This window comes from Megalobrama amblycephala, linkage group LG8 (genome assembly GCF_018812025.1).
Source record: "Megalobrama amblycephala isolate DHTTF-2021 linkage group LG8, ASM1881202v1, whole genome shotgun sequence".
Taxonomy (NCBI): domain Eukaryota; kingdom Metazoa; phylum Chordata; class Actinopteri; order Cypriniformes; family Xenocyprididae; genus Megalobrama; species Megalobrama amblycephala.
This window is the reverse complement of record NC_063051.1, coordinates 28,233,587-28,259,398: the sequence shown is the minus strand read 5'-3', so window position 1 is coordinate 28,259,398 and position 25,812 is coordinate 28,233,587. Positions and strand designations below refer to the sequence as shown.

Here is a 25,812-nt window from a genome sequence, read left to right as displayed (position 1 = left end):
TTGAGAAGATCATGTGTAAATGAGATACTGATAAATACAGTAAGAAAAATAAATAAATAAAAATATGATGGCAGTACCAATATACTTTATTTGTTAAAGGGGACAATGTCATAACAGGGTTGAAAAGAGTGATAAAGACAAATTTAGTGTTTTCTCAGCATTTTATAAAAACAATGAAAGCATGACATTCTAATTTCAGTAAAAGCTATTTATTTTTTATTTAACAGATATAATGTTGATGAATGGAGACATGCAGATTGGCTGATGAAAACAATTCTGATAAAAAACAAACTTTTAAAAATACAATTGCTTTATTTCATTAAAATTATTTTGCCTTGCACAGTAAATAGTGTTAAAGCGACTGTATGTACAGTAGTTTAGTGTATGTTTTGCAGGTTCTGAACCTCTACAGTTAAGTGAATGGAATTCACTTAAATATACCATTGTCGTGATAGCTGTACACGTGCATATGTTAAAAAACTAAATGATTTCAGAAGCCAGGAAGAACCATGTTGCCTGATAAGGTGAGCAACATTACAACCGTAAAAAAATAAATAAAAAAAACAGAGGAATAACAGAAATGTTTAGTTGATAAATCTGAACATCAGCTGCTACAGTATGAGGCTGTACTCAACTATAAGTTGTTCATAGAACATTACTAGTAGCACTGGCACAAGATGGTTATGGATCCAATATGTCATTGCTGATTCACACACCTGCACCTGCACATGCATGCACATACTTTCCATGAATACACTTGTCTCAGGATTTTTTCATGCATTAGAACAACAAACCACCATTCAGCTCTGTTACCTAAGTTATTGTTTAAAAAAATAAAAAATAAAATAAAAATATATTCCTATTGGAAATATATTTCTATTTCCTCTTTAATCTATTGGAAATATGAACTTGTCAAATGTAAACCAACAATTGATCCCTAGCAAACCCCAACAGTTTAGTCTAAATATGGAACCCTGTTTCTCATTCTGCCATGATATTTTTAGGTAACACTTTATTTTACAGTGTCCTTGTTACACATGTTACATGAGTTTGTCAAATCAGTTGGAACAGTTGGTTCCAAACTGGCAAACCCCAACAGTTTAGGCTAAATATGGAACCCCATTTCCTATTCTGCCATCATATTTTTTGGTAACACTTTATTTTACTGTGTCCTTGTTACATGTTACATGTAGTCAAATGTAAACCAACAGTATGTCCAAAACTAGCAAACCCCAACACTTTAGGTTAAATATGGAACCCTGTTTCTCATTCTGCCATGATATTTTTAGGTAACACTTTATTTTACAGTGTCCTTGTTACACACGTTAAATGTAGTTAGTTACGAGTTTGTCAAATCTAAACTAACAGTTGGTCCCAAACTAGCAAACCCCAACAGTTTAGGCTAAATATGGAACCCCATTTCCTATTCTGCCATCATATTTTTGGTAACACTTTATTTTACTGTTTCCTTGTTACATGTTACATGTAGTCAAATGTAAACCAACAGTAGGTCCAAAACTAGCAAACCCCAACACTTTAGGTTAAATATGGAACCCTGTTTCTCATTCTGCCATGATATTTTTAGGTAACACTTTATTTTACAGTGTCCTTTTTACACGTTACATGCAACTAACCCTAAACCACACCCTAATCCTAACCCTAACCCTATACTACATGTAGTTAACTATTATTAGTACTTAATGCACTGTAACACGCACACTTTAAAATAAAGTGTAACCTATTTTTGGTACATTTTTTATTTTGGTATTTATGTATTGCTAGAAAATACAAAAAAATTGCAAACAAAAAAAATTGCAACAAAGCATGTCATTTCACTGACCATTTGTTGAAAAGAAAAAAATGTATATTTTTAGAGTTTCAGACACTATTTTGTACCCTATTGACTGAAAGTGCCATTCAATAAATTATTGTAATAAATGTCATGCTATTTATCTTTGCTGCCCCAAAATTGAAAGAACTGCATGCTTTACTTGTAGCAATGTACCCATTTCCTCTCCCGCTGTGAGCACAGATGCACACGCCCCCCTTCCTCTCTCTCTCTCTCTCTCTCTCTCTCTCTCTCTCTACCATCTCCAGTCATCCTCCCTCTCTTTCTCTCTCTATAACATTGCCATCTCTTTTCCTCCTCCCCTATTTTTCTTCTCTTCCTTGATCATTCTCATCTGCTTATTTCCTTTTCCATAAAATGCCTCTCTTTATTTGTGTCTTCCATGGCTCTTTTTTTATTTCTATAGATAGGCACAGCTGAAGGGATTCTAGCCATTCTCTCAGTATCCTTTCATGCTGCCTTCACTCATTCGCACCACAAAATCTTCTGTCACTTCTCTCACGGGGGAGAATTGTCTTTTTTTTTTTTTTTTCTTCTTCTTCTTATTCCTTCACTCAGCCGAAGATTCTGACTGCAGCTTGTGTTTTATTCCAGAACCCCACCATCCACGTATTAGAACGGATTTTCTATTCTAAACTGGAATCATGTTCTATTTCCAGCTGGTGATCATGGCAGGAACGGTTCTCCTGGCATACTACTTTGAGTATACGGACACATTCCCGGTGCACGTTCAAGGATTCTTCTGCTTCGATAAATCCTTCTCCAAGCCGTATCCAGGACCTGAAGATGACAGCAAAGCTCCCCCGGTGCTGGTGTATTCGCTGGTCACCGCCATCCCCACTGTCACCGTAAGAGTTTTACTGCCATTCATAAACTCACACTTCTCTGTGGTGCCACACGTGTGTGTGCGTCAATGTGTCTGCATGTGGGATTGTTAATGACTGTGTGAATGTCTCAATCTTATGCATTGGATATTTCACTAACTTCAACTTTAGTTCCGGTGCTATTGTTTGCCACTTGTTAACAATCTCGATAATGAAAATGAAATATATATATATATATATATACATATATTGAGTTCAATTGCTTTTTAATCTCATTGCAATGTAAGAGAAATAATTGTGATATAAATGAGAATTATAATTTATTGCATTGGTTAAATTAATGATTTACCTCAGAATTAAAAATAATAAAATCACCCTAGACTATCTTAAGTGGTTCAACTGATTTACGAAGCTGCATTTGGCTTGTTTTGGGCACTTTTATGCTGGTTTTGGTTGGTCATCTTCCATGGTCACACTGGTCAGGCTGGTTTACCTGCAAAAAAAAAAACAGCTTCTTGTGTCAGATACAGACCAGAATTATTAATCTAAAACTAGTTGAGACCATTTTGGAACGGTCTGAACTGGTTTAAGGTTAAGGTTCATCAGGTTAAAAAAGAGTAAATCCAACAGAGCCTACATTGCTCACGTTTACTGTTGTTCAGTGAATTTTGCAGACGAAATCCAGTCATTTCAATTTCAATTTCCCTTTAGGGCGAAATATTCCGCATCGGTTTCAAGTTGGTCATACAAATTTTTGCATGTTGACCAACGGGAAGCGGCTTGATTCGAAAGTGACTTCTGTGTGAGCGGTTCTTGATGCATCTCTACACTTGATAATGGACATTCTTCCCTACAAAATTTTGCTAATGTGACTGCATTGTCACTTTTGCTCACCAAGGCTGCATTTATTTGATGAAAATACAGTAATGTTATGAAATATTATTACAATTGAAAATAATTGTTTTCTATTTGAATATATTTTAAAATGTAATTTATTCCTGTGATGCAAATCTGAATTTTCAGCATCATTACAGTCTTCAGTGTCACATGATCCTTCAGAAATCATTCTAATATGCTGATTTGCTGCTCATGAAACATTTCTTATCATCATTGTTAAACAGTTGCGCTAACTTAATATTTTTGTGAAAACTGTGATAATTTTTTCTTTCAGGATTCTTTGATGAACATTGTTATTTTGAAATAGAATTTTTTGTAACAATGTATAAAAATCTTTACTTTTGATACATGTAATGCATCCTTGCTGAATAAAAGTAAGTATTTCTTTTTAAGAGATCTTATGGACCTCAAACCTTTGAATGGTAGTCCATGTACTTGCGCAGAGCATGCTTTGGGCCTGCTCTGTCTCTTGTTTGGATGTCAGGGCTGAGATGTCATGTCATTATTTTTTAGGTCAGACCGAACAAAAGTGACATTAACAAGGTCAGATATCTACAGTGTGGTGCAGTGTAATGAATGGAAGCTAGAAGAGGTCAACACAAGAGTCTTGATTCAGCTAGCCAGGAAAAATACAGATTTCCCAGTGGTGTCAAATGATTCATTATCAGAGGAAGGGTGAATTAATGTCTGTCTCTCACCCAACATCACAGAAACAGATGGTGAGATACCACAACATCAGACATCAGAGGCGCTTTCTTCGCTTTTGAGTATTTATACACACACTGCACACACATACATACACGTTCCTCATCTGTGCAAATGAGAGCAGAAGGTGGAAAAAAGCTCTTTTCTTCCTTCACAAGGAAATGACAGCAGTGTGCACAGGGACACCTGAGGCTCCCTGTGCGTGCTGAGAGTCACCTGAGGTTTAATTTCGGCAAAGCTGTGTCATTTTCTTGCCATGTGTGTCTCTATGAACTCTGAAAACAGTAAGAAATTATTTTAGCGATGATTTCTTTTGCCATGTGTATTTTGTGATGTGCATTTTATTTTAATTGTGTTGTATTATTTTTTATTGTATCTTACTAATTATATTAGGCCTATGTAATAAATTGTAATGGAAAAAAAGGAAAGAATGTATAGGTGTCTGTGAACATATAGAACATACAGAGGGGTGAATCATGAAACCTTCAGGTCGTATTTCACTGATAAAAACATGCTGAAATTTTTCTGTGATGGGTAGGGTTAGGGTTAGGGGATAGAATATACGGTTTGTAGGGTTAGGGTTTGGTCCCCATGAGGAAATCAGCTTATAAATCATACAGAAGGGGTAGGGTTAAGGTTACAGTATAGAAAAAAAATTGTTTGTACAGTATAAATATCATTATGTCTATGGAAAGTCCCCATAAAACGTTGGAAACGCAACGTGTGTGTGTGTGTGAGAGAGAGAGAGAGAGAGCATGCTCTCTTTGTGAGTAATTGCCCTTATCTCTTTGTCTTGAGGATAGTGAGCATTTGCATCTGCGCCCTCTGTGTGTATGTGTGTGTGCATGCATGTATGAGTGTGCACGTGTGTGAATATGTGGGATCTTGGAGTGTGTGTGGGCGGTTAGAGCTTTCTATCTTTTGCTGAGAGTTGAATCTGGAAACGGTGATAGTGAAAGGGAAAAACTAGCGCCTTAAACAAGGCCGATTTTCCCGCTGTAAACACGTGTTTGAACCCCGCTGAAGGGCTTAATTATTGAGATATGCTGCCTCTCCACATCTGAAGATGTCAAGTGGCCCTCTAATTCTCAGCAGTCATCGACGTTTGTGTTCTCTAATGAGAGGAGTGCCACTGAGTCCTGGATTGGGGTCAGTTCCTTTTCAGTATGGCTAGTTCAAAGGGACAGTCCACCTAAAAATGAAAATTCTGTCATCATTTACTCACCCTCATTTAGATCCAGAGAGGTTTGATTTCCATTGAATGTACAAAAAAATATAATGGAAGTCAAACAAAAACTGTCTTCTCTTTTCATGCCTTAAATTCCTTACAAGGAATAATAATTCACCAAAAATATAAATTTTGTCAACATTTATTCATGTTATTCCAAACCCATATGACTTACTTTCTTCTGTCGCACACAAAAACAGTTATTTGTCAGAATGTCCAGGCTGGTCTTTTCCTTAGAAATAGGAGTAAAGGGCTGACAAGCTCAGAATATTACTAAAATCTCAATCAATTAGTTTAACAACATTATATTCCAAGTCTTCCTTGAATGTTTACCTTTATAGTAGACAATTAACAGAGAAATAAAAAGAACTCAAAGACTAAAAGAGATGTAAAAAAAATAAATAAATAAATAAAAAAATGCTCAAAGACAGAAGCATGCTAAAATAGCATGGTTGCATTTTTATCTCATCTGGATGAAGATCATTTCCGAACTGCTGTTATATGTACAATAACCAAAGAAGTGAAACATTGCAAGATTCACATTCAGCGTTAGGGGTAACACATTACAAGTAATGTGAGTTACGTAATCAGATTACCTTTTTCAAGTAAGTAGTAAAGTAACGCATTACTTTTAAAGGTGCCCTAGAACCAGTAATATAAGTCTAAGGTGTCCCCTGAATGTGTCTGTGAAGTTTCAGCTCAAAATACCCCATAGATTTTTTTTAATAAATTTTTTTAACTGCTTATTTTGGGGCATCATTAACTATGCACCGATTCAGGCTGCGGCCCCTTTAAATCGCGCGCTCCCTGCCCCCGGAGCTCTCGACTATAAAACAGTGTATTTACAAAGTTCACACAGCTAATATAACCCACAAATGGATCTTTACAAGATGTTCGTCATGCATACTGCATGCATGCGTCGGATCATGTGAGTAATAGTATTTATTTGGATGTTTACATTTGATTCTGAATGTGTTTTATAGTGCTCCGTGGCTAAAGCTAACATTACACACTGTTGGAGAGATTTATAAAGAATGAAGATGTGTTTATGAATTATACAGTCTGAAAGTGTTTAATAATGAAAATAGCGACGACTCTCTTGTCTCCGTGAATACAGTAAGCAACGATGGTAACGTTAACCACATTTAACAGTACATTAGCAACATGCTAATGAAACATTTAGAAAGACAATTTACAAATATCACTAAAAATATCATGTAATCATGGATCATGTCAGTTATTATTGCTCCATCTGCCATTTTTCGCTATTGTCCTTGCTTGCTTACCTAGTCTGATGATTCAGCTGTGCATGAGCTTGAACCTGTGCCTTGAACATGAGCTGGCATATGCAAATATTGGGGGCGTACATATTAATGATCCTGACTGTTACGTAACAGTCGGTATTATGTTGAGATTCGCCTGTTCTTCAGAGGTCTTTTAAACAAATGAGATTTACACAAGAAGGAGGAAACAATGGTGTTTGAGACTCACTTGTATGTCATTTCCATGTACTGAACTCTTGTTATTCAACTATGCCAAGGTAAATTCAATTTTTGATTTAAAATTGATTTAAATTTACAACAAAATATTACTTATTACTTTTACTTTTTCAAATTACTAATGCAAGTTACTACACAAATTACACAAGTACACTTTATGTATTTAATCTCACTTTATTAATGTCTTTGCTGCTGACTCATATTTTTGTGCAATTTTTATGTTTTTATTGCTAAAGATTGTTGAACTTTCTCCTGCATCCGATCCTTCTATAATTCAGAATGGCAGCACAGCTGAAAGGTTTGTTTGAGCTACGCCCTCTACTGTACAGGTGTGAAGGCTTATTCATTTCACTTTTGGCATGAAAGGGCCTTAACATTTGCCAAAAATATAACTTTTTTTGTTGTTGTTGTTGTTGTTATTAAAAAACAAAGAAGTAAGCCCAGCCCAGGTGAGAAAAAGTAACGCAACGCATTACTTTCCATTAAATGTAACTAAGGCAGTTACTTTTTTAGAGAGTAACACAATATTGTAATGCATTATTTTAAGTAACTTTCCCCAACACGCTTATCTAATTTGGTTGAAACTGAACATGCTTTTAGTACAACTCACTGGACATTTCACTTTGAAAATGTTGTAAAATGATAAGAAGCAATATCATTTTGCTGAAATGTTGCCACAGGAACGTTTTTCCAAAGAAGCCTGGGTTGAAATTATTTCAAAGCAGAATTAATAGTATATATATTGAAAACCTCTACTGGCAGCTTTCCCATTTCTTCAATTAAAAAATAATTTCTCTCAATTGTGTTTGTTGATACAGGTAAATGCATAACTGCTATTTTTATTATTGCTCATACAGGGTTAGTGATTTTAATAAACTAACCTTTATAGCGCATAACTCAAAACTCACACTGTTTGTACTACGGACATGACTGAAACCTCAGATCGTATGTCTTGTCGTTGTGGGCTAGTGAACAACCACTAAAAATAAGATCACCTCTTTGTCGTTAAATGGAAGAAAAAAAATCTTTCTCTGTGTTCCATGTAATCAGTAACAGGTTTGGAACAACATGAGGGTGAGTAAATAGTGACACTATTCCATTAATAGTGCTTTAATGAAGTCTACAAATGCTAACAAATACACCTTAAATTATTCATGCTGCTTCAGTTTTTGGCAGTCTGTTTTTTCTGGTAAATATGGCAGCTCTGGTACAGTCTGTGCCTTTGATCTGAAGCGAGCTCTGGCCCAGCAGAGATGTACAGCATCATCCACTGAGAAGCTGCAGCTTGCTGATGTCACAATTCTGTATTCATGATGGATGTTTGGGGACTGTGTGCTCCTATATGCCAGTAATGCGGGTTTGCCATAAGTGTGTTTCTGTGACCTCATTCTGTTTGTCTGTGGATGCTCACATTATAGTGGAGAGAGAGACTGAAGAATGCTGGGAACACAGACAGTTGGAGTCAAACAAACAGTGACATTTCCCGATACTGATCGGGTAATCAAATTTGAGGACAGGAACTAATTGCTCTATAATAATTGTTAATGTGAGAGAGGATGATGTTCTTACCGTACACTGGAAAAGAAAAAAATGGCAGCTCTGGTTATAAAATACAGTAGCAAAAATATTCATTTCACAGATTTAACTTAAAGGGGACCATTTATGCAAAATTCACTTTTACGTGGTGTTTGAACATAAATGTGTGTCAGCAGTGATTTTTTAAATCATAAGCAGTGTCTCAGTATAAGCCATTTGCAGATTGTAGCTTGTGACATCACAAATGCGTATGCCCCGCCCACGACTACCGACAGACTCTATTAGCATAGACTCCGCCCTGAGTCAGCTGTACACAGGCCGCCATGTTTATCTCCTCGCCAGAGCATTTAACAGCAGCATTCAAGATTCAAGAAATGTATTCTTATTAACGCTACTAAGTTACTTATTCAAGACTTATATTACATCTTGTAAAAAGGGACATAATATAGGTCCCCTTTAAATTTACAGTAAATGTTTACTTTTTTATTAACTGATGTAATAGCTTTCTAATAGCTTTTTCATGAGCAGAGATAAATATTAATATATAGAAGGTGCACACAAATAAAAAACACTCTCATGGTCACATGAGACTAATATGGAATAAACATTAATCTAACAACATAAGACCTTATTGTCCATAACTGAGAAGAAAAAACAGTTATTTCAGTGAAAAACTGTCATATATGAGATGTCACATAGAGAATTCTGCGAATGTCAATTTACATTTTTTTCATTGTAAATTATAACACATAAGATGACTTGTTCTTTTTCACTTCCAAAAACTGTAAATTTAACTGAATTTTACTGTAAAATGATATGAAATGCCCATAAGATTTATTACAGTATTTCACCCAATACAGTTAGGCAACTTACCGATAACCGATTAACAGGTTTTTACCTTAGCATTTTTGCAGTGTTTTACAGTTAAAATTATCATTATTGTTTAGAAACACATATGAGAATTAGTTTTAATGGAGCAGCATCACTTCTGAAATTATCTATTTTACTTACCGTTCTAATAAGTGTTTGAGCAAGGCAGAGAAATGGAAAACATACTGATGGAGAATAGGGTGTAAAAAGAGGAACAGAGGAAGAGACACACACATAAAGATTATATTCTTATTGAGATCCGTGTCATCCGCACTCAGCTCTCGTAAGTGTACAGCAATGCCCAGCGGATGTGTTTAACCTCTCTCTGTGGAGACGATCCACAGCCTAATCTTAGTAAGCCTTAGATTAAGGCATCAGCTTTTGTTTAACACTCCTACTCAGCTTCGGGAACACTGGGAGTTGGTCATGTGGGCATGGAGAGAGAGATGTGCTAGAGTAAAGAGAGAAGCAGGACTGTTTGTGGATGGAAATGTGAAAAATGGAGAAAATGAAGGCCCTTTCACCTGACTTGTGTCAGGACTTCAGCGCACAGCTCAAACCAAGCATCGTACACTGCTGTGACCTTCACATGAAAAGCTTGGCAGATAGCGATTCTACAAGGTTGCTAGGTAGCAAGAAAGCAGGAAGTGTGCACAATAATCCACCTTTAAATAGAAAGTGAGTTTACAATAGAAACATCAAACCAAAATTATTAGAGAATAACAACTAAAATTAACAGCAAAAAAATGTATTCATTAACACACAAAAAAGGAAATGTTTATAAAGAGAAAAAGCTAATTGAAACTGTAAATGTGCATCAAAATAAGAAGTTTAATAAAATTGCTAAATTAATTAGTTGCAATTTTTTGATTATTGTCTTTACTGCATATTGTCTTAAGTGTGTAGAACTTTTGTGTCTTATGAGACGCCAAAGGAAAATTTCCACATTGGTCCAAGTTCAATCAATTAAAAACAAAGAAATTAATAGTTACATTACCATTTGAAAGTTTGGGTTTTTTAAAATGTAGTTTTAAAGAAATTAATACTTTTCTTCAGGAAATACACATTACATTGATAAAAAGTGACAGTAAATAATTTTATATTATTATTCTTAAAAAAAAAATCTATTTCGGATGAATTATTTTTTTTAAACTTTCTACTCATCAGAGTATCTTTAAATACAAAAGAAATAACAAAGCATATTAGAATGATTTCTGAAGGATCATGTGACACTGAAGGCTGTGTAATGATGTTGAAAATATAGCTTTGCCATCACATGAATAAATTAAAATTTAATAAGTATTAAAATAGAAAACAGTTGTTTTAAATTGTAATAATATTTCCTAACACTTTTTTTTACTGTATTTTGGTCAAATAAATGCAGCTTTGGTGAGCAAAAGAGATGTATTTTAAAACATTGAAATAATTTTATCGACCGCAAACTTTTGAACGGTAATGTATATTAATCAACAATATATAATTTTTTATTTTATTTTTTTTAAAGGTGCCCTAGAATTAAAAATTGAATTTATCTTGGCATAGTTGAATAACAAGAGTTCAGTACATGGAAAAGACATACAGTGAGTCTCAAACTCCATTGTTTCCTCCTTCTTATATAAATCTCATTTGTTTAAAAGACCTCCGAGGAACAGGCGAATCTCAACATAACACCGACTGTTATGTAACAGTCGGGATCATTAATATGTATGACCCCAATATTTGCATATGCCATCTCATGTTCAAGCATTAGACAAGGGCAGGACGTCTGGATGTGCACAGCTGAATCATCAGACTAGGTAAGCAAGCAAGGAAAACAGCGAAAAATGGCAGATGGAGCAATAATAACTGACATGATCCATGATAACATGATATTTTTAGTGATATTTGTAAATTGTCTTTCTAAATGTTTCGTTAGCATGTTGCTAATGTACTGTTAAATGTGGTTAAAGTTACCATCGTTTCTTACTGTATTCACGGAGACAAGACTGTCGTTATTTTCATTTTTTAAACACTTGCAGTCTGTATAATTCATAAACACAACTTCATTCTTTATAAATCTCTCCAACAGTGTAGCATATTAGCCCGTTAGCCACAGAGCACTATCAAACTCATTCAGAATCAAATGTAAACATCCAAATAAATACCATACTTACGCGATTAGACATGTTGCATGACAAACACTTTGTAAAGAACAATTTTGAGGGTTATATTAGCTGTGTGAACTGTGTTTATGCTGTTAAAGGCAAGCGCGAGCTCCGTGGGCGGGGAGCGTGAGCATTTAAAGGGGCCGCAGCCTAAATCGGCTCATATTTAATGGTGCCCCAAAATAGGCAGTTAAAAAAATGTATTAAAAAAAATCTATGGGGTATTTTGAGCTGAAACTTCACAGACATATTCAGGGGACACCTTAGACTTATATTACATCTTTTAAAAAGACGTTCTACGGCACCTTTAAATACTATCTTCTAAGTATCTCATACCTGACATCACTATCAGTGTTTCAGAGTGAGAATGGATACTGAGTAAGAAAAAACAGGACTTTTATTTTGAATGGGAAATGATTGGGTCGTGAAAAGTGGGCGTTACCAGAAAGGAGTCAGGTGGTTGAAAAATAAAAAGGTAGGTGACATCAGCTAAGAGGGTTTTTTTAATATTTAAATATTTTATTATATTATTAATGCATATATTTTACCAGTACCCTGTTTGTTTTGACTGCCTTTGATGTCACAGGTCAGGATAGTCACTAATTAAGGGTTTGTATGCAGACTTGTGGTGCCATCAGCCAATCAGTGTTGTCATGATGTCATTTTCTGTAGCTGCAAAGTAAAAATTGGCTGCAGATCTGTGCCCAAAATTTGGCAGATTTCAAATTGTGTACGTCCTGCGCCAACCAAGCAACTTCCATTGAGATGGGAATGCTAACAGATAGCACTCTGTATTTTAGACCTGCATCACCAAGGAAAGGCATTTCAGAGGAAGGAGCGTTATTACATTTTGATGAATGATTACAAAGACTAACATTTGTTTTTCCTTGCAGTAATGTGCGCTGATGAATAATCCACAATGGGACTAAAAAGATGCATTAGGAAAATAAATGGGGTCAAATTAGATTTCACGTTGAGTTTAAAGAGGAGAATAAAGCATGAGAACTGAAGAAAAAACAAGAGCTGGTGGTGGGTAGAGAGAGATAGAGGGATGATGCTAACCCAGTTTCCCTATACGGCACTTGGAGAGATGCCTGCAGAAAGACAGAAGGACAAAATCCCAGAAATCAGGAATGACAGAGTGTAAAACCCACAAAAAGGGCAAGAAAAAAACTAGATGAAAGAAATCGAAGAAGGTTGTGATAACAGTGAACACACATTATGGACAGAAAAGATTAATGTAAACACACTGGCACTGGTTTCTCAGTTTGCTGTAATCAAACGACAGCTAAAAATTTGGCTGACAGCACGTGGAAATGAATGAGATCTGTGATGTGGTGCGGTCTATTTGTGATCTGCATTGGATTAGCAGGAGCATGAGTGCATCAGCTGTCATACCGATGCCATGGTAACGCTATGACAACAGAGCAGGTTGTATCAGCCTGTATCCTTGAGCATGTCACCCGGAAAGACGATCCTAAGCGGGCTGCCAGTCTCAGGAGGAACTGGAAGTCTGCTGAGCGAGTGCATCATTTTCGAATAAGTTGATGTCCAATTTGTTCTTCTTTTCTGTCATCATTGACTCACCCTCATGTCGTTCCAAACCCAAATGACATGTTTTTTCTGTGAAACACCAAACAAGATATGTAGCAGAAGGTTAATTCTGCTGCTTTTCACATGAATATGGGAATGTGTGTGGAAAAAAAATGTGAAACGAGCTGTGGTGGAGGGAAAGACGTTCCATGAGTAGTGACTTAAAGTGCCTCTATTATGCTTTTTTGGATATTATCTTTCATGTAGTTTGTAATATAGCTGTTTGTGAATGTAAAAGGTCTGCAAAGTTTTAAAAATCTAAATTCACGATAAATAGAGTTATTGCCTCCCAAAAGTAAATGAGCCATCAGTAATTGCAGTTCCATGGAAGAAAGAAAAAACATTCTGATTTGGAATGATATAAGGGTGAATAAATTCATTTGTTTTGGTCGAACTATTACTTTAGAAATTCTGATCTTCTCCCTCTTCTCCCTAGAAACGATGACCTTGCTCCTTTTCCAAACAGCCTCTTTAAGGCATGTGAAGTGTACAGTGAATTATTAATATTGTTCTATGTCACTATGGACTGGACGGTATATTATAAGTACCCAGTCCACCGAGAGAATTGGTTTGGCAGAAGAGAAGTGGGCCAGCGCCTGGGGCAGTGCACTGCTTGTGAAATGTCCAGTACTGTTGGTGGTGTGATACGGTCGTGCTCCGCAAAATCCATGGTTGTTCCATCCTGCAGAAAAGATAAATCATAACTATATAGTGTTTTTTTATTTTGGTCATCATCATAGAAGACTTGATACTCTGGGGCTCCCACCAGGTTCCTTAATCAAACAAGCAAGATTTGTTTGGTCAGCCTGCTTCACCAGCGAAACGGCTTTGACCAGCATGGAGATTTATGTTGATTTTAAGCTGTAGCTGGTTACATAAACTGCAAAGACTAGTCTTACAAGTTTTTTTTTTTTCTTTAAGGGTGCGTTCACACTTGTAGTTCGGTTCGTTTGGTTCATTTGGTCCGGACCAAAGAAGAAAAAAAACATTTAGTCCTGGTCCGGTTAGCGTTCACATTGGCAATTTTATCACCGAACCAAAAGATACCGCACCTTAAGGCATAGGGATATGTTCACAACGTGATTGGTCGGATTTTATGACGTATTGCCTATTCTGAGACGGAACTTACCGAACATCCAAAACAGTGCTGTTTGCTGAGGTAAATGCGCTCGTTGTGTGTGTAGCCTGCATGTGATGGTATTTTTGCCAGCTGGGAACTCGTGAAGAGCTTATAAAATGTGTAAAGTAGTCAAAACACCGGCGGGAATCCATCCGTCACACACACAAATGATCTGCTGCGTGGAGACGCGCGTCTGATGCCTGTGGTGGGCAAACTCGCGACTATGACGAGAAAAACCGACATGCGTGAGGATTCGCTACTTTTTAGGGTCTCATCTTCCTGTTTTTGGTTCGGTTACATGTCTTTGGTCCGTGTTGCGTTCATATATCATTCGAACCGCACCAGAGTTCGTTTGGAAGCGGACCGAGACCCATCTTTTCAGCGGTCTCGGTCCGCTTGTTCGGTGCGCACCAGGGTTCGGATGGCAGCGTTCACATATGTTCAAATGAACCGCACTAACCGAGCAATCGCACCAGGGTTCGTTTTAATCGAACCAAACATGTGTGAAGTGTGAACTAAGATGCGTAACTTAACCTAACCTAAGACCATAACTTTTTAAAGACATTTACATAAAAGACTAGCTATTTGAATCTGAAAAAGAAGTCTGATTACCCCTTGGGTAACTGCTGTAGTTAAACAGACTTGTTCTTAAAGGGTTAGTTCACCTAAAAATGAAATTTCTGTCATGAATTACTCACCCTCATGTCGTTCCAAACCCGTAAGACCTTTGTTCATCTTCGGAAAACAACTTAAGATATTTTTTATGAAATACGAGAGATTTCTGACCTCCCTATAGACAGCAATGTCATAACCAATTTCTACACACAGAGCAGCGCTTCCAGGTTCTACGTCAGAACACTGGCTGAGTATTGGCAAAGTCCCTTTAAGACAAGTTATTTCACTCTGCGGCCATCTTTGAAACGCCTCTCGGGCATCCTGGGTATCATGCCCTATCTCTTTGAATGGGGAAACATCAAATTCTCCAAAATTTTTCGCCAACCTTACGATTACATTTCATATTTGAAATCACCAATGAAATCTGACAACAGCTGTCTTATAAATGTTGTATCCAAACACTCGAATCATGACAAAAAACTGTATTTTTTAGGCTGGATCAAGCTAATGCGCATGCGCAGACCTAAATGCGCGTCTCTTCTGCCATGTTTCAGAGGCGCGCGTCTGACTGTTTCTATAGAAACCGGTGCTTCTAACGGCTGCTGCAGTGACGCGATGACTTTACCAGTCGGCGATTGGCTCTTATTTAGAAGGCGGGACTTATTCCGCCATATTGCACGTTACACTTTCTCCCATTCAAAACAATACGAGTGACACGTCTTGTGTTATTCTATAGTCTTTGGTATTGGTCAGCGCTGTACATGTGAGCACCATGACGCATGCGTGTGATGCTGATGCAGGAGCTGGCCAATAATGAGTCGCGTTCTGACGTAGAACCTGGAAGCGCTGCACTGTGTTTACAATGTCAACAGTGTAGGAGACAGGGAAGACAATAAATTGTTGAATAAAGTTCTTTTGTTTTTGCGCACAAAAAGTATTCTCGTCGCTTCATAACATTAAAGGTGCCCTAGAATTAAAAATTGAATTTACCTTGGCATAGTTGAATAACAAGAGTTCAGTACATGTAAATGACATACAGTGAGTCTCAAACTCCATTGTTTCCTCCTTCTTATATAAATCTCATTTGTTTAAAAGACCTCCGAAGAACAGGCGTTACGTAACACGTTACGTACGGGATCATTAATATGTACGCCCCCAATATTTGCATATGCCAGCCCATGTTCAAAGCATTCAAGCCAGTATTAACGTCTGGATCTGTGCACAGCTGAATCGTCAGACTAGGTAAGCAAGTAAGAACAATAGCGAAAAATGGCAGATGGAGCAATAATAATTGACATGATCCATGATAACATGATATTTTTAGTGATATTTGTAAACTGTCTTTCTTAATGTTTCGTTAGCATGTTGCTAATGTACTGTTAAATGTGGTTAAAGTTACCATCGTTTCTTACTGTATTCACAGAGACGAGCCGTCGCTATTTTCATTATTAAACACTTGCAGTCTGTATAATTCATAAACAACTTCATTCTTTATAAATCTCTCCAACAATGTAGCATTAGCTGTTAGCCACGGAGCACTATCAAACTCATTCAGAATCAAATGTAAACATCCAAATAAATACAATACTCACATGATCCAATCCATGAATGCAGCATGCATGACGAACACTTTGTAAAAATCCATTCTGAGGGTTATATTAGCTGTGTGAACTTTGTTTATGCAATGATAGGGTCGAGAGCTCGGGAGGGGGCGGAGAGCGTGAGCAATTAAAGGGGCCGCAGCCTGAATCGGCGCATTTCTAATTATGCCCCAAAATAGGCAGTTAAAAAAATTAATTAAAAAAAATCTATGGGGTATTTTGAGCTGAAACTTCATAGACACATTCAGGGGACACCTTAGACTTATATTACATCTTGTAAAAAATCGATGGCACCTTTAAGGTTGAACCACTGTAGTCACATTAACTGTTTTAACAATGTCTTTACTGCCTTTCTGGGCCTTGAAATTGGTTATGACGTTGCTGTCTATAGGGAGGTCAGAAAGCTTTCAGATTTCATCAAAAATATCTTACTTTGTGTTACAAAGATGAACAAAGGTATTACGGGTGTGGAACGACATGAGGGTAGTTAATGACAGAAATTTCATTTTTGGGTGAACTAACCCTTTAAGACAGTGTTAACATTATGGCTGTGTTTATGCAACTGGCCCCTGGTCTTTCAGAAAAGTGCAGTGTCAGACAAGACACGGTTATGTAAATTTGGCAGACATGCTTTATGACTTAATCAAGCACGTCTGTATTTTTCTTCACACAACCTCAGTAAAAATTACAGAGCAAATTGCAGCCTGCTTTTCTGGCTCAGGCATCCTCTGAGAAATTTAATTTCTGTTAAGATGTATTTTCACAATGCTTCTCCTCATTTAATTTGACCTTTGTCAAAAGCCATAATTAAAGCTAATTTGGTCCTTGTGCACAAATCGTCTGGCTGCCTGCTGCACCTTCATTTTGGATTTAGACCCTTTTGCCAAGTTTCTGAGTAAAATAACAGTTGGTGGTTCAAGTACTGCTGATCATCCCATCTGATGTAAAAATGCCATCCCATTTTTGGTCAGTCTTATGACCTTATTTACTTTAGTCAATTCCAGATATTTCAGTAATTCCATCGCTTTATACATAGTGAAATTGATTTCGGTACAAAACTACCTTGATGTTATCAATGGTAGATGCATCTATTGAATTCACAAGTCAGTGGTATTTCAACTTATATAATCAGAATAAGCAAATTGAATCGCCAAATTCCATGTGAAGAACTGCATAGCCATAATGTTAAAAAGAAAGATCCACTGATCAGAGAACTGTGTTAAACATCAGTACAATAGAAGTCAACAGTGGCTGTCCACTCCCATGAAGCATTGTAAATGATGTAGTTGAGTTGGTGTCCCTAAACTACTTATATATATATATATTTGCAGTAATTTGTACTGTAGATATGTACATTTTATGCATATTACCAATGGCTATACATCACTAGTTTTATGTTGTAATATTGTTGCTGATTTGATTTCATGATTTGCAGCATGGGATTTGTTTTCATGACACCTTTGCTAGAACGTTTGGATTATTCGGCATTCGGTGGTGTTTGTATGACACCCACTGTAGACCACAAAGGGTTTTCAACATCGCTAAGTGCCTACATTTTTTGGTGCTCTACTTTTTTGCTAGAAGCTTTGGATTTGACAGCATTTCCAGCTGCCACAAAATGTCTGTGTCTACGATGTTCAAGTACTATATGATTTCCTTAGGAAACAGACAGGCCCTCCATTTCAGCTCTCTTTCCTCTTTTATTTCCCCCTATTTTGGTGGTTTGTTTTCACTATCGATCTCTTTCTCACCATGCTTTGAACTCCTTGTACCCTCCGTCTGTCTTTACCTCAAAGTCTTCAGTCAGCAGAGCTGTTTCATCAATTAAACATGTAAGCACTTCACTTCAACAGCTTCCATTAATTCGCTCTAAAGACCGTGTTTTTTTTGTCCTCTCTTGCTGCAGCTTCTAGAGGACAAGTTAAACCTTGTGTCTTAATTTATACGAAATGACACTGACAGCTCCCTCTTTGTCTGATTAGTGAGGATCAAGGATGATGTTGCCTTGGGGGTTTGCTATAGTGCTGAGCACATCTTGCTGGTTTATCAGTTTCATTCTCATTATCTATGTCAACTACAGCAAAATGCAGCAAACCACAGCAAAATGCTTACTGGCAATGTCACTGTAAAATAATTGTGTCGCTCCAGTTCAAACAAAAATTAAAAGGATAATTCACACAAACATGGAAGTTTTTTCATTATTTACTCACCCTCATATCATTCCAAACCCATTTGACTTCTTTCAAAACACAAAAGGAGATGTGATGAAAAGGAAGTAGCAAGAGATGATTTCTACTGTTTTAAATGATGTACATCCTATTGAAATGGGTTATTGTAAAAGAAAAGGGTGGGGACCTGGTTCTGGTTCTAAGCATCGGTTGTTGATTGGATTTTGAATATGGGTGTTGAGTTCAAAAGTGGAGGCAGATGAATGCAAGCTTGCAGGGTTTAAGTGAACTAAATTATTGGAGAAGTCCTGAATATGTCACCAGAGAGAAGTATTTTTCACCAGAAGGTCTAGTTATGACATTTATTCAAATGGACTTATGCAAGGGTAAATTGTTCACAATAAAAGAAATTTAGAAAATAAAATTAAGTAAACCTAACTTTGTCATTTTGTCAGAGCAAGAACATAAAAACATGATAAAAGTGGGTTTTCAATCTCCTAAAGTGCTAAAAATCTCCATTGAAGTACCATATGATGCTATATTAAGTCTTCTGAAGTAGTAATGTGTGATAAACAAACCAAAATTTAAAGGGAAATTTCACCCAAAAATGGAATTTTTGTCATCATTTACACACCCTTGAGTTGTTCCAAACCTGTATGAGTTTCTTTCTTCTGTTGAACACAAAAGAAGATATTTTGAACAATGTTGGTAACCAGACAGTTGATGGCACCCATTGACTTCCATAGTAGGAAAAAAATACTATGGAAGTCAATGGGTGTCGTCAACTGTCTAGTTACTGAAATTCTTTAAATTATCTTCTTTTTTGTTCAACAGAAGAAAGAAACTCATACAGGTTTGGAACAACACGAGGGTGAGTAAATGATGACAATTTTTTCATTTTCTGTTGGACTATCCCTTTAAGTCACACGGAAATCTTTCCCTTTATCACCACTTTCAAATCTACAGTAGTGGTCAAAAATGTCCAGAGGGTATATTTGTTTAAGTTTGATTAAAACACCAAAATATGAGGAATATAAATATATTCTTTTTTATTATTATTTTAAATATGAGGGAAAAACAAAACACTAAACTTGGGTAAGGTATTTACCTGACAAAATTATTTGTCCAAAAAAAGTGCAAACTACAGCTACAGGTTTTATTTTACTATGCAAAAAAAAAAAAAAAGTTAAATTTCTTTATATGACATACTAGCCAAAAATGATGTCCGCACAATTTGTCATGTTTCATTGCGTTATTAAAACAGTGGACTCCAAGTACAACTATTCAATACGCTTATAAAATCTTTAACAAATTTTTAATAATATTTGAATAAAGGGTGATGTCAATTTTTCTAGAACAGACATCATTTTTAGCAACTACTGTACGTTTCTCAATATTATAAAATTAAATTGCAAAAGGAAAGTCATATGAGTTTGACTGAGTTTAACTGACTGAACCATTAATTCATTTTGAATATATTTTTTACTCTTCTTTATTTTATGGAAGGATAACGCAGAAGTAACCACAACAAAACAATCCTAATGTGTCCACAGATGTGAACTCTACTAAGAGTGCTTTGAGCTCCTTTAATGTTTGACACTGAGGCATTCAGTGAACTCCAAATGTTTCATCTATCTGTGTGTGTGTGTCTCTTCAGAGCAGATGTGTTATAATCGTGATGTGTGTTAAGGATTTGAAAGCATAATGGCTGCCAGTATCACTGCTGCTTCAACATTGCGGCTTCAGAGCACTCTGATATATCAAGGATGTTCTTGTCAAATATTCATTCATTCTCTCTCTCTTATTTTCTCGCTTTCTCTTCCTCTATCTGTCTATTTTCACCTTTTTTGTTAAAGCGCAACACAAGAGCCCTCAAAACGGCACAATATGCCCCGCAAAATATCATTCATAGAGCATCACTAAACATTTGAAGGTTACTCAGAAATTCAGGCTTTTATGTCCCTGAATAATATCCATTTTCGCTCTGTGAGAGGGTTGGAGTGGCATTTGTCAACACATAAAAATTAGGCATTAGAGATCTTTTGGCACAGGCAACAACCACTTTTACAAAACGCTGATCTTCATGTCTATGTATGTCTATATAGTTCAAAGACTTTTCAGTTAGGTTAAGTAACACATAAAAAGGTGTCTCGGTGTGATATTTAACACCAGACATTTGCTGTTTGAGATGCCAAACAAACATTTTCACAAGTGCAACTAACTCAGACACTTAATGCCATAGCCAATTGTATCTTTTTAAAAGTAATCAAAGTATTTTCTGCTTGTCCATGTTTCTTGGTATTGATATAATTTGTTTTTCATTGAGTGCAATTACTGAAAATGCAATATTTCATACAATGACATATGAAAAGATATATGATGCATATATGATGATGAGCACTTTTCATTTCTGAATTAAAACTAATTTTGTTATTTTTGGTGGTGGTAGGGGTGGGAAAGCATAAAAAAGTGATACTGTCCAGATTATCATAACAAAAAGCCAAAAGTTATAATTATTTCTTAGAAACTGTTACAAACTGCTTCATTGTTTATTAATATGTAAAACAAGTCGAATCAAAGTCATCAAAATGTGGCATGAGTGACCAACAGAATCAGATATTGCCGAAAAAAACACGAAACAGAACATATTATTTATAAATTAATAATTTGTGATATTTGTATAAATATTTTTAAATACGTTAGTTCACCCAAAAATTGAATTTCTGTCATTAACCCTCATGTCGTTCCAAACTTGGATTTCATCAAAATATCTTAATTTGTGTTTCGAAGATGAACGAAGGTCTGACAGGCTTGGAACGACATGAGAGCGAGTAAATAATGACATTTCATTTTTGTGTGAACTAACCCTTTAAATATTCAAAACTGTATAAAGAAATATGTTATTACTTTTTACCTGATGGTTAAACCACATTACATTTTTAGAGTGATTAAACCTTTCCAGAAAATGGTTCTCAAAACCATGTAACACCAACATAAATATAGGCCTATATATTTCTAAGTACACGTTTTAAAAAAAAATATTTTCTTTATCATGGACACTTTAATTTGTCATCTTTCCAATCTGTGAGGATTCATGTTTTATGAATGCAGTCTCATTAGGGCACATTGAACATGTATGTCTCAGCTGTGCTGGTACATTTAGCATTTATACATTCATGGGATTGAAAATGAGATTCTATTATTCTCGTAAATTTCTTGTAAATTCTGGAACTGGAACACGAGCAGTCTTGACAATGACAAATGTTGCCTTGTACATTTGGCAATCATTTTAATCAGTTTAAGGAAAATAAATATTGTGTTTCCCCCTAAGCGCTGTTCTTTGTAAGTTATATGCACCTGAGAAATCTCATTCCCACGTCTGTCTCCTGCAGATACTGCTGGGGGAGCTCGCATCCTTCTTCACTAAACCTGAGGGCACACAGGAGAAGACGATTGTTACGGCTGACTGCTGCTATTTCAACCCTCTGCTGAGACGCATCGTCCGCTTCCTTGGTAAGCTATGCTTTGAGTTTTCTTTGCTTCTTGGGTTCTCTTTCAGACACATAGAATCAAACTTTTCCTGCCACGTTACAACTTCTTTAGGAAATGGGTATGTGTGTATGTGTGAAGCACCTTTCACTGCTGTTCAAAAATTTGGGGTTGGTAAGACTTTTGGTAACACTTTATTTCAATAAAGAAATTTTAACTCAAATTTTGAGTTTAAAAAGGGCCAAAAAGTTTCTCTAGAAACATATTAGCCCAATTCTTTTAAGGAATGAAGTCTATTCCATAGACTCGATCTGGTCCACTTTAGACATTATACTTGACTATAAGTAACGTTGCAATTACATGTCAGCTATTCTACTAACCATATTCTACTACCACTGTAAACCCTAAAGGCCTTTGCACACTGAGTCCGAAATTTGCGAAATGCGTTTTTTCATATTCGCAATCCAAAAAATTCGTCACGCACAGAGACCTTGCACACCGAGTCCGATGCGTATTAATGAATGCGTTGCAAAAAAATCGCAAAACAAATACAAAATTAAGTCTTCAAGCAGTGAGCACGATTAGTTGTCTCCTCTCTTCTTAAAAAGAGAAAAAGAAAGAAAATATTGGGTCCATTCAATCCCGAGATTGCATAGAGAGAAAGGAGAATTCACCTCATCAAGGAGCTGCGGGATTATCCAAGCGTTTCAAAGTTTACTTCATGATGTCAGTGGCTCTGTTTGATGCTTTACTACTGGCAAAATCTGTCTTTATATTCGTCTCTTTGTATTCCTCACGTTGTTAGTTATTCAGTGCTGCTGTTTTGTGTCAGATGGCATTCTGGATTTTTGCATTCACGGTGGCTCTGAATTGTCAAAACGTCTCTCAAAATGCGTGCCACGGATGCGAAAAACGCAGAAAATCGAACCTGATCCGAATATTTTTTTGACGGACGAAAGTTTCGGATGCAGTGTGCAAACGCGATTGACATAACGTGAGGTCGAATTTATTTTTTAACGTGCGAAAGTTTCGCATGCGAATTTCGGACTCAGTGTGCAATGACCTTAAAGGCCTTTGCACACTGAGTCCGAAATTTTCGCATGCGTTTTTTCGTATTCGTAATCCTAAAAATTCGTCACGCACAGAGACCTTGCACACTGAGTCCGATGCGTATTAATGAATGCGTTGCGAAAAAAATCGCAAAACAATACAAAATGAAGTCTTCAAGCAGTGAGCACGATTAGTTGTCTCCTCTCTTCTTAAAAAGAGAAAAAGAAAGAGGAAATATTGGGTCCATTCAATCCCGAGATTGCATAGAGAGAAAGGAGAGTTCACCTCATCAAGGAGCTGCGGGATTATCCGAGCGTTTCAAAGTTTACTTCAGGATGTCAGTGGCTCTGTTCGATGCTTTACTACTGGCACAATCTGTCTTTATATTCGGTCTCTTTGTATTCCTCACGTTGTTTGTCATTCAGTGCTGCTGTTTTGTGCTGTAGACGACGTGGATCAACTTGTCAGATGGCATTCTGGATTTTTGCGTTCGCGTACGGTGGCTCTGAATTGTCAAAACGTCTCTCAAAATGCGTGCCACGGATGCGAAAAACGCAGAAAATCGAACCTGATCCGAATATTTTTTTGACGGACGAAAGTTTCGGAGGCAGTGTGCAAACGCAATTGACATAACGTGAGGTCGAATTTATTTTTTAACGTGCGAAAGTTTCGCATGCGAATTTCGGACTCAGTGTGCAATGACCTTTATAACGCTCAAAATAATGAATTGGTTTGAGTAGGACAAACTTAAATTAAACAAATTAGTTCAGTCAAATGAACTTGTATAAGTATTTAGCACTTTTTTTCTTTCAAGTTCACAGAACTGATATATTTTAAGTAAGATGAACTGTTTCATTGTTTTCAGTTTTATGAGCTTATTTGTTTTAATTTAAACTAACTTAAGTTTATCTGAAACTGGGCTGGGATTTCTGTTTCCTAGCATGCTTTGCCTGTGGCACTCGAAAGGGACAGTAAATGCTCAAAATAAGTGTTATATAGTGTGTATTTTTTGTGCAAGATTATTGTTATATGGGAGATTTAGTGAGGTAACACTTTACTTGAAGGGGTGTGCATAAGACTGACATGACACCTTCATAATCATGACATGACACGTGCCATGAATATAAAGAAGGTTTTATGCACAACTGTCATTAAATGTCATTCGCTCAATTATGTCATTTTTAATGCAAAGATAACATTGTTTGAGATGTCAGAGTTATGACAACTTGACACAAACCAATACATTATAACCTGTCAGTGTCTTTGTCATGACAACTTGACATCATTTAGCTTTATGGGTTAACATTACGTTAAACTGTTTTGACATTGGCAGTCATGAGGCCATTATAATAGTGTTATGAATATGTATCTTGACCTCAAGTACAGTGGTACAAATTGAACTTGTCATTAAAATGTCATTAAGTGACAATACTCTGACAAATAATTTTATAACAGCGTCATGAATATTTTTCATTTCATTTTTTTATTTTTTTTTAAGTTTCCAGATAATAGACAATTTCAAATTTCTTAAAAAAGATGACACCGTTATAAAATAATTGTAACACTATTTTAGGGTCTTTTAACTAGTTGCTTATTACTATTAGCATGCATATTACTAAAATACTGGCTATATATTAGTAATTAATAAGCACATATTAATGCCTTATTCTGCATTACCTTATTCTAGATTCTTAATCCAACCAATACCTAAACTTAACAATTAACTATATTTAGAAGCAGTAAATTGGGAGTTTATTGAGGGAAAAGTCATAGTTAATCGTTTATATATGTGTTCCCTATACTGAAGTGTTACCAAAATAATGTAATGTAATGTTAACCCATAAAGCTAAGTAGTTTTTTATGTTTGATTATTAATCTGCTATGTCATGTTTATCACAGGTTATGATGGTTTATGTCAAGTTGTCGTAACAAAGACATCTCAGACAATGCCATCTTTGCATTAAAAATGACATAATTGAGCGAATGACATTTAATGACAGTTGTCATAAACATGCATAAAACCTCCTTCATATTCATGACACGTGTCATGTCATGATTATGAAGGGGTCATGTCAGTCTTATGCACACCCCTTCAAGTAAAGTGTTACCTTTTGGGATTAATGTTTTGTTATGCTAATTTAGAAGAGTTTCTGTTAATGTTGGGTTTTGGAGAGTTACCATCATGGTGACAAGTGGCGCATGTGGCTTGGTTTGAGAGCAAGTATGTTAAATGCTTTATATTTCTGTACTCCTTCAGTAAGTGCTATACCATTCTATAATGTAGGTAACATGCTGGCAAATTAGCCTTTTACAATTAAAATATATTAGTCCTAGTATAACATAAAAATTTGCCAGTTCTGCTTACTTAAACTTTGAATTTCTTAACTTAAAAATTGTTGTTTTCAGTTTTGCCAACTTATTCAGGTTAACAGTGTAGAGTTAGTTGACATGTAGTTGCAAAGTAGAATTAATGTTTTTGAAAAATGTCACCTGCATGTGCTCACCAAGACTGCATTTATTTGAGCAAAAATACAGTAAAAACAGTACTATTGTGAAATAGTATTACAATTTAAAACAACACTTTTCTATTCTAATATATTTTAAATGTAATTTATTCCTGTGAT

General features: G+C 36.1%; 1 protein-coding gene across 5 annotated transcripts in view; it reads left to right on the top strand.

Moving 5' to 3' along the window:
* plppr2b (phospholipid phosphatase related 2b) overlaps positions 1–25,812 on the top strand; it is a 65,274-nt gene that overhangs the window by 27,749 nt on the left and 11,713 nt on the right. For 4 of the 5 annotated variants that reach the window (XM_048200363.1, XM_048200361.1, XM_048200364.1 and 1 more), the window contains exons 3-4: positions 2,509–2,697; positions 22,042–22,162. In XM_048200363.1, coding sequence (XP_048056320.1) covers positions 2,509–2,697; positions 22,042–22,162 — 310 coding nt within the window. Of the gene's footprint in view, positions 1–2,072; positions 2,698–22,041; positions 22,163–25,812 lie in introns of those variants that run through there. The other variant, XM_048200365.1, reaches the window with a different exon arrangement.